This window comes from Varanus komodoensis, unplaced genomic scaffold, assembly GCF_004798865.1.
Source record: "Varanus komodoensis strain SLA01 unplaced genomic scaffold, ASM479886v1 scaffold4, whole genome shotgun sequence".
Lineage (NCBI taxonomy): Eukaryota > Metazoa > Chordata > Lepidosauria > Squamata > Varanidae > Varanus > Varanus komodoensis.
The window spans coordinates 2,437,157-2,449,834 of NW_025335941.1; the positions used below are offsets into that span (position 1 = coordinate 2,437,157).

General features: G+C 36.7%; 1 protein-coding gene across 3 annotated transcripts in view; it reads left to right on the forward strand.

Moving 5' to 3' along the window:
- Nucleotides 1–12,678, forward strand: part of POLA1 (DNA polymerase alpha 1, catalytic subunit) — a 217,588-nt gene that overhangs the window by 6,850 nt on the left and 198,060 nt on the right. For all 3 annotated transcript variants that reach the window (XM_044441804.1, XM_044441805.1, XM_044441806.1), the window contains exons 7-15: nucleotides 336–434; nucleotides 971–1,160; nucleotides 2,933–3,101; nucleotides 3,802–3,986; nucleotides 6,531–6,643; nucleotides 7,255–7,371; nucleotides 8,960–9,034; nucleotides 10,022–10,160; nucleotides 11,337–11,491. In XM_044441804.1, coding sequence (XP_044297739.1) covers nucleotides 336–434; nucleotides 971–1,160; nucleotides 2,933–3,101; nucleotides 3,802–3,986; nucleotides 6,531–6,643; nucleotides 7,255–7,371; nucleotides 8,960–9,034; nucleotides 10,022–10,160; nucleotides 11,337–11,491 — 1,242 coding nt within the window. The remainder of the gene's footprint in view (nucleotides 1–335; nucleotides 435–970; nucleotides 1,161–2,932; nucleotides 3,102–3,801; nucleotides 3,987–6,530; nucleotides 6,644–7,254; nucleotides 7,372–8,959; nucleotides 9,035–10,021; nucleotides 10,161–11,336; nucleotides 11,492–12,678) is intronic.

Here is a 12,678-nt window from a genome sequence, read left to right on the forward strand (position 1 = left end):
TGGTCTGCTTGCTTATATTAGTGGTGCATCAATATTGCAACTTCCAGCAGTATACCAATAGGGTAAGGTGGTGCAAAGTCTCTTCTGCAGAAACTTGTGATATTGGGGTATTGTTGGAGGTTGTTTATCTCAGTGTGAGAGGACAGGAAGTGTTGGATCCCGAATGTGTATTTTCCTTCAAGAAACTGATGGCATTTGGGTGTGTGGGGAGACATAAGGAAACCATTCTGTGTTATGGCAGTATACATCAGAACATCATAGTGCAGAACAAGTAGGAACTTCTCTTTGCTTTAGCAGAATTTGAAAAACAATGTAAACTTATTTTCTTAATGTAGTCCACTTATATAGCACCACCACCAGTTGCAGTGCTAAAAAAGAAGAGGCTTTTTGGAACACCACTGAATCCTTTTTCTGTGCAATCTCCGATTTCCAAGGTAATACTCCCAAATGGGAGTGTTAGTTTTTAGACACCTGCAACTTTAAAACTACTGTATTTTAAATCTTCAAGCTTCTTGATGTGTTTAATCATTTGGTTTGATATACACCATGGAAACTAAAAATAGTACTGTCAGTATAGTTAATATGATCAGTAGGATTGGGCAGCAATGTATTTCTGGTTAGTAGCATGGTTTAAGTTCATCAACTTAAATACTGGTATTGGATGGCATATAAAAACTTTATAAGCCTAATTTATTTATTTAATTTATACTTTGGAAGAGATTGTAACACAAGAATAAAGGCCTTATTTATTCCTGCCTCTAGAAAATAGATGCAGAGGTTGTACCGGGGTTTCTACCTCTTTAAATATGGTCATTAACATTATTTTTAGTCTTCAAGAGGGAATATTGTAATTTGCATATCTTTGTGGGAATAGAGTTAAACAATGTAAGACAAAAGAAAAGGTTGGGAAAATGCAATTTCATAGTGATAATCAGTATCGCTGATAAGTTTTAATTACCTATGTTTATAGACAGCTTCTTCTACAATGAAGAAAACTGCTATGCCTATCGAGCAAGAAGTTTCTTCATTAAATTCATCAAATTCTAAGCACAGAGTCTACACAGCTAGATCAGAGGCAGTCGAAGAGAGCAGTGATCCTGAAAATGGAATAGAAGCTATGGGAAACAGAGTAAAAACAAAAGCAGAAGAAGCTATTAAAGGTATTTATGATGATTTGGGGACAATGCTTATTATAAACCACATACATTGCAGTTTATCTTTGCTGTCTTGTACTGTAAAGCAGCATCTTCCAGGCTTAATTCAAGGTGCTCTTGTTTATGTTTAAAACCTTAAACAGCTTGGGATCTTATTAAGGTCTAATTTGTTTCAGATGTTCTTACATACTGTTTGCTGGATCTAAGCTGTGATGAGGTCTGATCAGTGTCTCCCCTCCTTTTATCTTGCATAATATTCATGTGCATGTATACTTACAGCGGAAGAACTGCTATATACAACAATGTGAAAAAACTGAATGTCTTACTGACAGTTTCCCATTCTTCCTTAGGTAATAAAATCTCTGAACCCTCCTTCATGCTTTAATTGTATACAAGATTCTTGCATACAGAAGACTGCAGGGTGACACTGCTGGCCCTTCTCCTGTCATTCACATTTTGAATGTAGGGGAGGCCTATACATTTGCTTATCAGTGGGCCTCCAATTTGTTAAATTGAATATATTTCAAAAAATGATTGTTTAAAAGCATGTGGAATGTTTGGACTTTGGGCTCCAAGTAGGATAGATCGGATTCTTTCTCTGCTTCTTCATGTGGACAGTAAATGCAGAGAAAGGAGACACTCTAAGGGCAGAGGGTCTCTGCCCTATAAGATAGGGCAGAAATGATGTGCTGTAAGGATCATTTACCATGTAACGTTTTGTTGGTTGGCCTAGAACTCTAAATGGAAGCTGTTGTCTTGAGCCCAGTTACCTCATGCCTTAACCTGGCCTTAGCCCTTGCTTGCTTCACTCAGCATCTGTGACTTCGTTCCAGAACCTCCAGGTGCAATTGCTGCATGAGATGTTGGGATGTTACTAGCAGCTGAGTCTCTTTGATGGTGACTTCTGGTCTCTGAAACACCCTCCCAAAGGAAGCTTTTCAGGCCCTAACACTTCATTCTTTTAAACATCTGACAAGGATACCACCATTCTAGAAAGCTTTGAATTAGTTGTTCTCTGAGGTTTTAATGATAGCCTCAATGATTGATGTTTGATTTTCTTGTACAGTCAGCCCTCCATATTCATAAGGGTTAGGGACACAGGACTCCCATGAAAGTGGAAAAATGGTGAATATCTCTACTCTCCCACCACCAGCCCATAACTCTTACATCTGTTGACCATACATGAACTAGATTGTTTCTTTCCCCTCTTTCATACCTTGGTCTGATCCAGCAGGACTGCTCTTCATTTATTGCATTCTTATGTTCTTCTTCCCCATCTTCCCTTTCATTCACCAGTGCCCCTTCTTTGCACCAAGGCAACGCCAGAGAGGTTTTCACCTCCAGATGGGTGGGGCAAGAAGGCATGTTTTGGAGGCCCTCCCTCTCTCTCCTTTTGCTTCCTCTTTCTCTATGCTGCTGCTGATTTTCTATACAAGGCTGCAGATCTTTTAAAAAATTCTATTTAATTATTGATGGTAAACTCATGAATAATCAAATCTGTGACAGTCAAGCTTGCAAAAGTTGAGGTTTGATTGTAATTTTCTATTGTATTTTTACTTACTGAATGCTTCTTATACAATTAGACTTGAATTTACTCCATGAAAAGGGTCAGGATATACATTATGACATCTCATGATTTAATTGTCTTGTACTGTGACATTTTGGCTTTTATGCCCCTTGTATAGTGCCCTAACAGGCAGGTGGGTTAAAATACTAGAATGAAAACTGTTTAGAGTATTTTCTGAAACTAAGTACATTACATTTCTCATGCTGCACAGTTTCAGAAGATGAACAGGCTATAATGGATTTCAATGATGAGGACTTTGATGAATCCATGGAAGAAATGGGAGGTGTAGCAGAAACAATTATAGACCAGGAAGAAGAGATGAACTCAGAAGAGAGACAAATGCAGCAAGAGGAGTCAGTGAAAACAGGTTCACATTTCTTGTAAGTACATGAAAGGAAATGTCAGGGTCTTTTTCTTTGGTGTTCATTTTCACTGATATCATCTACTGTATATACAACTCATCTTGAATGACTTCATTTATATGTGTTGAGTAATTCTTAATGAAATCTTAACTTCTCTAATTTGAGATACCATGAAAGCTTTAATTTTTATTTTTAGGGAGCTGTTCTTCAGCACAGATGTGACTTGGTTCTCAGTAGTGAAGAAAAGCCTGTTGAATAGAATTTAGTATTAAGACTTTATGGTTATTCTTTTTTAAAATCTTCACCTAAAAGATGTGCCAGTGTGGTGTAGTGGTTAAGAGCATGGGACTGGAACTCAGACAATCTGGGTTCTAGTCCCCGCTCAGCCATGGAGCCAGCTGGGGGACTTTGGGCCAGTCACAGACTCTCAGCCCAACCTACCTCACAGGGTTGTTGTTGGGATAAGATGGAGGAGGAGAATTATGTAAGCTGCCTTCAGCCCTTTGTAGGAAAAAGGCAGGATATAAATCAATAAATTAAAAAAAAAAAACCTTCCTGAGGCAGACGCCTCTGAAGATGAAGAAACTTCCTCAAAATATTCTAATTGATTGTATTGTGCTCTTAAAGTGTGAAGAATCTGTCTAGTGTTTTCTTTCCTGAAGGTCTCTTTGAATTCTCATTTTAAATATAGCCATATCTATCTTTTTCATGGCCTCAGAAGCTCTTCCCTCCCTGATGGTTCTGTTTGGGACAGAATTGATGAAAATGTAGAGTGTCTAGCTTCAGAAATGCAATCCATTCAAATGGATTCCAGTCAACTCCCATTAGTAAATACAGAAGATGGGCAGCAAGTCTTCAGGTTTTATTGGCTGGATGCTTACGAAGATCAGTATAATCAACCAGGTATGTATATATGTGAAATCACTCTAATCTTCCCTTTTGACCTGTGCCCATAAAGGATTGTTGTTTGGAAGAGGCTCAGTACTCACCACTTTTGCTTTGATGTGGAGAGTCTGTCTGCCTTTTGTTAAAGAAGTCTACCATTGCATAAGCCAGAATGCAGCAATAAGAACTGCAAAAGCAGTCTCGGTTTTCAAGCTGGCTGCAGTCTGAGTAGTCCAAAGAACATCAAACAAGGGTTCTTTACAGTAGGAGAGATGCTGTTACCTTTCCGCCATCATCCACATAGTTCTTTTGTGGATTTGAAACTTCTGCTGGGCATGTAGTAGTTAGTAATACTTAGATGTTAGTAATAAGCCCCTGGCCCTGAAAAAAGGTCCCTGGATTATCAAGTTTTTTATTTCTTGATCTTTAATGCAATTTAGCTTAATTTGTATGCATATCAAAGTCAGGAAGATGTAAAATGAGGGCAATGTCTAATGTTTCAGTTCAAAAGCTCAATTGCAGAAAATCAATTAACATTGATTTATATTTGGACAGGAGTGTGGTATGCTGACTATACACAAAAGTTTTACGATTGTAGATAATAATCACTAAAGCTTTGTAAAATTGGTGGCTAATATGAAAAATGCCCTCCCCCGCAAAGTGTATAGTGTTTTCACTTTGATCTTGGATATGTATGGTGGATTCTGAATGGTTCATAATTATGAAAAGACTTCTGTTCCTTGATTATGAAAAGAGATCCTGTCATCATAACTTTTCAAGCATGAATAATAAAGACTGCACCTGGTTTCAATTAGTAATGTAGAGGGAAATAAATTTTGGCATTACTTTTTTTAAGAGAATCATGATAGCTATAGCAAATGAGATATTAACTATTATGTGGAGGACTTGAGTTACTGCAGGATGAATTAAAATTTCACACAGGCCATGCTCACATGTAATGTGGCGTAGTGCTGTGTGGACTTCAGGCTTCTGCAAGCCCAAAGAAAACTTTGAGCACTTGTGCTTTCCCCTTCACCTTTCTGCCTGCGTAGTCAGAAGGCGGATGACTTAACTAGAATTCAGCCATGTGGCATGTGGTTTGTAATGAAGTGCAAACCAGGAATTGTCACTTGAAACAAGCCCTGGTTAAAAGAACCAGCTAAGCAAAAACGCTGGTTGAGCCAATGACTAGAGTTTGTTTTATATCATGGTTTGAGGTTGTTCTTGGATGTACTGAAAGCCAAGAATCTTAAACTGAATTTTAATTCATTGCTTCCCATGACAGCACAGGAGGCAGAGGGAGAAAGGGGTGCACAAGCTTGAAGCTTTGTTTGGTCTCATGGAAACTCACCCAGTAAGCATTAAAGCATGATTTAGTGTAATGTTTGAACTGTGACACATTCTACGCACTTAATGATTGTAGAGCAAAGCTGAAAAGTACTTCATTTCTAGATCTTAGATATCTATGTCCTTGTAAAGACTGCTGCTAATATTTATAATTATTTTTGCTCATTACCAAGTTCATGGCAGGAAGAGAATTCTGTGTGGTGAGCATGGGGTGATTAAGCAGAAACTGTTCTGAAGCATTAAACTATTCAGAGATCTGCACTTAAATATCATCATCTGCAGGTTGAGTGCTTATGCATTGTGGCTGTTGATGTACATTGAACATTTAATCGAGAGGCCAATTTGGCAGTTATTTATTCACATATTTATATGCCACCTATAAATAATATTGGCACCTTGGAGCCACTTGGATGATCTCTGCTATCACAAAGTTGCTTCTTAGAATTATCCTGTGATAGGAATTCATGAGGATCTTTGTCCTGTGAATGCAAGTACTTATTCTGATAATGAGCAAGAAAAATATGGTCCATGTGACTTGCGGCTTTCTGGGAACCACTTTGTTCCCTGTTTTAAGATAAACAGGAAACCATGTTTATGTAAAACAATGGATTTATCCTCACAATATAGAGTTGAAATTTTCCCAAATTAATACGCCTCAGGACATACAAGTTTAATGACAGTAGACAACTTCACCATCTCTTTTCTTGTATGTTAAAATATTTTTTCCTATTTATAGTATAGGAAAAAATTAAACCATGCTTTTCCCTAGTGGACACAGTCCAAGTGGCTAATAAGACACACAAAATAACAATTCTAACATTTAAAAAAAGTAAGTATAAATACTTTAAACAGGAAGTTCTTAGCACTAAACCAGCATTTACCAAAGCAGAAGTAATGGAAAAGAAGGAATAAGAATTCTAAAGAAGCATAGCAAGTTTACTTACAAATAGTTTGCATTTAATGGTTGCGTACTATCTTGATGTGTGCTTGCATAGTACAAGACTCTTAAAGCAATCACTTGACTGTAGAGTACTGACTTTCAGCAGATGGAGCTGTCAATTAGAGACTACAAATTGGAAATCATTCTGTTCCCCTGGGTGAATTAGTGTGTTTATTCAGTAATTCTTAGTATTGCAGCTTTTCCATTAGCAGCTGTGCTAAGCTGTTTTGATTAACATGCATTGTCTCTGTCTTTATCATTTTCTTGCATCTTAGGAGTGGTATTTCTCTTCGGTAAAGTGTGGGTTGAATTGGTGAAGTCCTATGTGAGCTGTTGTGTAACAGTAAAAAATATTGAAAGAACTGTTTACCTACTGCCACGTGAGTTGGTATGTCTTTTTATGCTATCAGTAGCAGACTTCTATCATAGTCTATTTTGTGGACAGCTATTCAGGCAAAAGACATTAAGGCAAACTTAACTCATATTGGTGACCAGTTATAGTATTGCTATCTTCTGTGTAACATGAACTGGAACCATAGATGAGAACAATGAAATATGAAGAGAGGATTGAGTAAATAACATCAGGTGATATTTCATTAAGATGTAGTAAAACCAATATTAAATGAGGAAAAGGGGATTGTTAGTGAGATGCCCGTGCAAGTTGCTGGTTTTATCATTTGTATAAATTAGTTTGGTTCATCATATCCATAGAACTGCAGTTATAAAATTCCAGAAAACCTGTGTGTTAATACCTTAAAACCATCTCTACTCTGATGTCTTTGGCTTAGTCCCTTAGTCCATAGTTTCAGTTAGGGTTGAAGAATATGTACATGTGCTTGTATTATCCATTGCTGCCGCCTCCTCTCTCCTGATTCTTTGAGAGTAAGTAGTTATCTCTCTCTGAGGCTGTAGTCATTGTCTAATCAGCACACAACATTTAAACATTGTTTGCTTTTAAAGAAATAAATTGCCTTATGGGTACTAAATTTCTTTTTAAAGCGAGTGGATTTGTCTTCTGGCAAAGAGACAGAGAATCCTGTGACTATGATGGATGTCTATCAAGAATTTAATGAACAAGTTGCAGAAAAATACAAAATCATGAACTTCAAATCTAAGGTATGTCTAACATTTTCTCCTTTCAGACTCATGTGTTCTCCTTTCAGACTCATGTTTCCAGATGTGGGTGAGGGACAGCTTTTTCAGACAGGAGACACATCTGACAAGAAGAACTTGGGATACATAAAAGGATACATGTCTGTCCATGTCTGTGGTATATCTAAATACATAATGGCTCAAATACCAGCTGCTCACTCTGATAAATGATATTGTCAAATAGAAATCATATTTCCCTCTTCAGGAAAAGTCTCATCTAATTAATTTTAAAATGTCTGCTAAATCTGTCATTACAATTATTGGGAACAAATTCAACTTAGTGAGAATAATACATTCTAGACAAAGCTACTTTAAGTGTGCTTTTCTAATGGGAGTGGCAGTAAGCCAGTTTTAAACCTTTTAAAAACATTCTATTAGTATTTTATAAAACTATGCTTGCAATAGTTATAATGGACAGGTTGCTATCCAGAGCTTAATTGGTAGCCAACTCTATGTGCAGTTTTTTAAAAATTACTCAGTCTTCACATCAGTCCCCAATTGTTCAGTGTTTCATAGGATGGCCACTGACTCTTTAGGATTCAGTATTACCTCATACAAATAACTCATGGTAATAAGGAACCCATTCATCTCAAGTGTTTAATGTTAACACGTGAGGTCTTAGCTGATTAAGCTGGGGCTAGGTCTTAGAGGTGAATTTGGAATAACAGAATATAAGTAAGAAACCAAATTTTAGTCATAGAAAAGCTGAGGATTTGCATTGCAGATTTAATTTTCATGACCTAATATGTATTCAATATGACTTGATTAAATGCAAACAAAATAAATCTTGAGGGAGTCTCTCTAAGGGGGAAGAAGTTGGTGTCTTATTGTTCACATAAAACCAGGTACATCTGAGAAAGGTACAGCCCTGTGGTACTGTTTTGTCAGTGGATAGTTCAGTATCTAATGAACTATGCAATTTCATGTAACATTCCAGGCTGCATGAGACATGACTTATGAGCTGGGAATCAGTGTATGATTTGCATGCTTCTTTTCCTCATTCCTTGTGCACCAGCTTTGGTTCAGAGATTCTGCTTTAATGGTGGCCTACTAACCAGTTTATTAAATTAAGGTCTGATCAGGCCATGATTAATGACTATTAATTTTAAACCAGCCCTTCATAGAAGTTAGGAAGATCATTTTAATAGGAGAACACAAGTGACCTAATCAAGTGTATCACTTTTACTGGTGTTGCAACCACCATATTGATCCTAATGTGAAATCTAGACTAAAACACTTTCTGCCCTCCACCTTTTATATGATCTCCGATGAATTCCTATTTTCAGTGTGAGGGCTCTGAATTTCCCCTTGCCCAGTTCCATCAAATGGGGGAAATAGAATGCATTTTAAAGCAATTTAAAGCAAAATACTCAAAGCAAATAACTGCAGCCTTCAGGTTATAAATTTGTGTTGTCACATAAAGGCTTGCACAGTTCAGATTTTGAAGTTAAAAGTATTAAATAGTAACATTTTTATTAAAGTGGGGAAAACATTTAGAGTATCACTTTGTTATATAATGTCAGGTGAATATCTCAATCTGTATTTTGCCTAGAAAGTGGAAAAGAATTATGCTTTTGAGATACCAGATATTCCTGTGAAATCTGACTACTTAGAAGTTAGATACTCGGTGAGTAAATAGCACCACACTCTTTCTCTGCTGATGATTCTTAAATTTAAAAAAAATCTTGTCTTTCTAAAAAATGTGCAGTGTTTTTTAAATGTACTTTATCCTTGATGCTTTATACTCAGTAAGTATTGTTTGCCATCTGGTCTGGCAATAGCAAGTAAAGAGCAAATAAGTTTGCTAATAGACTGTGATTGCATAGGAATCAGTTGGGCATGAAAGGTATTGCTTTTTGTTGTCTTAGCATTGCTTTGAAAGGAACTGGTATTTTAGCTTATGCACTTCTAACTATATGCATTTGTACTGGGTTGGGAGCATTGGAGAAGAATGATACCTTTCTTCTTTGCCTTGTGATCACTGGTATTATTTACTCCTCTGTACAGGGAACTCCTCATCCAATAATCAGGATACGTGATGTGTGTAGTTAAAAGATGGCTGTACATTTGTATACTTGATAACCAGAGTAGAAAATCTGGTGCTTCTAAATGTTTTGAACTAGAACTCTCATAATCTTAGATAATTTATGCTGGCTGGGGTTATGGGAGTTGCACTCTAACCCTTACCCTGTAATTACCTAACATAACCTGTGTTAGTATAGGACAGTGCAGGTGGGGAAGTTTCTTCGCACTGTCATCCCAGCAGAGGCTCGCTTTTGGCCGACGTTAATAGTTGCTGGCTGTTTCTTTCCTTGAGGTTTGGCTAGAAAAGCTCCCTATATTTGGATTATGCCTGTAGAGCTGCAGTTTGGTCTACTTGGTTTGCAGCCTGCCAGGTGCTTAACAAGCTGCGTATGTGTTGCTGCAGAGTAAGCTTATTGTGCACTTGGTAGATTTCTTATAGTTTATGAGCATTTCATTTTATATGTCTAGTGCAAAGGGGGAGCGTTGAGGCTTCTTCATTTTGGTCTGTCTTGTACAACAAGAACAAAAAATATTGGAGAAATGTTGCAATGCATAGTCCGATAATGCATTAATATGCTTCAATTCTCAGACTGAATTATGTCGGCTTCCTCAAGATCTGAAAGGAGAGACATTTTCTCATGTTTTTGGAACAAATACCTCTAGTCTAGAACTATTCCTATTGAGCAGGAAGATTAAAGGACCAAGCTGGCTGGAAATAAAAAATCCACGTATGACTATTTCATATATACTATGTAATGGATCCTTTATATGGGGTTGCAAGTGCTGTAGTGGTGTTCAGGACAAAGTTTATCTTGCTATACTGAGAGAAAGGGATATCCTAAAATCAAAATTTTATTTTATTATATTTCTAGACTGCCCAATTGCCAAGGCTCTCTAGTGGTTTACAAAGAAGCAAAAAAAAAGCTTTGTATGCATTTCCAGATCAAAGTGAAGTCTGCTTCTAACAGTAGTCATAAATCAGCAGAACTTACCCTTAGCTTCATTATTTTAGACAGGACTGCATAGCAGGTTAAATTTATCCATTGAAACTGCAAGTTTATTTTTATTTTATTTAATAAAAGGTTTTCTAACCTGTCTACCACTAATGTCTCAGGATGACTTACAATAAAAACATTAGTTCCATCTCTTTGGTGCTGATACCTCCAAAGTGGCATCTATTTTGCCATATACTATATTTTTCCGTGTATAAAATGCTACTTTTTCTTAAACATTTACTTAAAAATGGAGGTGTGTCTTCTACACGGGGAGCTGCTGGCACGTGGGTGGCGCACGGCAGCAGTTTGCTAACTGGAGATGGGTAGGAAAGTGGGGAGTGTCCTATACATGGGGGCAGCTTATAGATGGAAAAATACGGTAATTTATCTGTTGTATATACAACAACTTAATGTTAAATGTGTAGCTTGTACTTAATAGAACTTGGAAACCAATCTAGCTAAAATAGGTTGGGACTAAATTAGAGTAGGGCTACTTTGTAAGTCATTGTGCATTTGGTGAGTCTAAGGCTGAGATCTCATGCCTACTGACCTAGGAATGCACCTAACTGAACTCCATGGGACTTGTTTCTGCATACAATTGTATAACATTGTGTTAGTCATATTTTTTAAATCTGGATAAAGTTTCAGTAACACCAGTGAGTTCATAGTCACTTAATATTTGAGTAAACATGGTTAGGGTAGTATCAGTGCAGCTAGTATTACAAAAACTAAACTAAAGCAAAAAAAATGTATAAGTCATCTTAAAACAATGGTTAAAATGGTATTCTGCTCCACTTAATTTTTTGGCTAATTGTATGTGCTAAATTTAAGCATTTACAATTGCTTAAATTGTTTACATATGAGTACATTGTTCTGTATATTTGAAAGATGGCTTCTTTGTTACCTCAGAGATCTCAAGCCAGTCTGTCAGTTGGTGTGCAGTGGAACTGGTGGCATTGAAGCCTGACTTAGTGAGTGTGTTGAAAGATCTGCCCCCACCTCCTCTTGTGGTCATGTCTCTTAGCATGAAGACAGTTCAGAACACAAAGACTCATCACAATGAGGTGAGACGTGAACATTGCCATGTGCAGAAAAAGTCCTTCGAAATGACCTGTAAGTCAGTTCCCTGTAACTGAATGTACTGAAGAATTTGAATCCTGTAGAACTCGTAGTACATTTCTGTTGTCTTTAATTGGATTATGTCAAACTACTTGAAGCAAATGACTCTTTGAAGATACTGACTTTTGCTGGTTTGTAAATGTCAAACTGGTTCATTTTCCATATTTTTATTAAAATGGTATATTAATGGTTTTGGAAGGTTTTATACTTGAAGTGTGTGTGTCGCTAAGTGATTTGGTATTTCAGTTTGTGCAGCAATATCCCATTTCTCAGAGCTTGTCTATTTAAAAGGAAGAGAAAGAAAAAACAAAAGCACAAAATAAATTGTATAGGAGTGATGCTTTAAGGCACAGGCAAAAGAAATTCTAGGATCTGACAGATAGTGAAAGTAAGCTTCATCTGCATACCAGAGGCAAACCTCTCCCCTCACTCTTGAAGTTGTCATTGTTCCCAAGAAACTTGTTTATATCCTATTTTCCCATTTTAAAAACAAACTAATAATTGAAATGAGTTTCAAAAGAAGTTTATTTTTATTTTAGCTTTTAATTTAGTTTTTGCATACATTGTGAAAACTAAACTGACCAACTGCTGTTTGTACTTTATTATTAAATTTATATCCTGCAAGTCAATAGTCTAACACTACTCTCTTTGCACATATCTATTACCTTTTTCAATTAATATGAATTTTATTTAGCTATAACATAGGAATTATACAAGCTTCTCAACATGCTACTTCATGTGAATAGGACGACCCTTTATATATAATTCCAAGACATGATAGACTTCATTGAAATCTGTCTGTACTCTGAACCCATTCTTACAATTAAGCAATGTTCTCTTTTCTTATGAACTCTTGACTTGTTTGACCGATGGGTTGTTGGGATGTCTGAACCCAGCACCATATCTCATCCCTGGGTTGTTTGAATTGCTGTTAGCATTCAGTATCAGCAAAAGCAAGCTGAAAATAAATTTCTTTGAAGGGTGGCGAAAAGGACAAAAGGTCAGGGAAACAGTCTTCAGTTTGTTTGCTCATATGCAAGACAGTTTGTAGTAAAAACAAACCATGATGAACAGGAATCATGACTTAGCATTATTTGCAAATACTGTATATATTGTCAAGTTCAGAATGGTG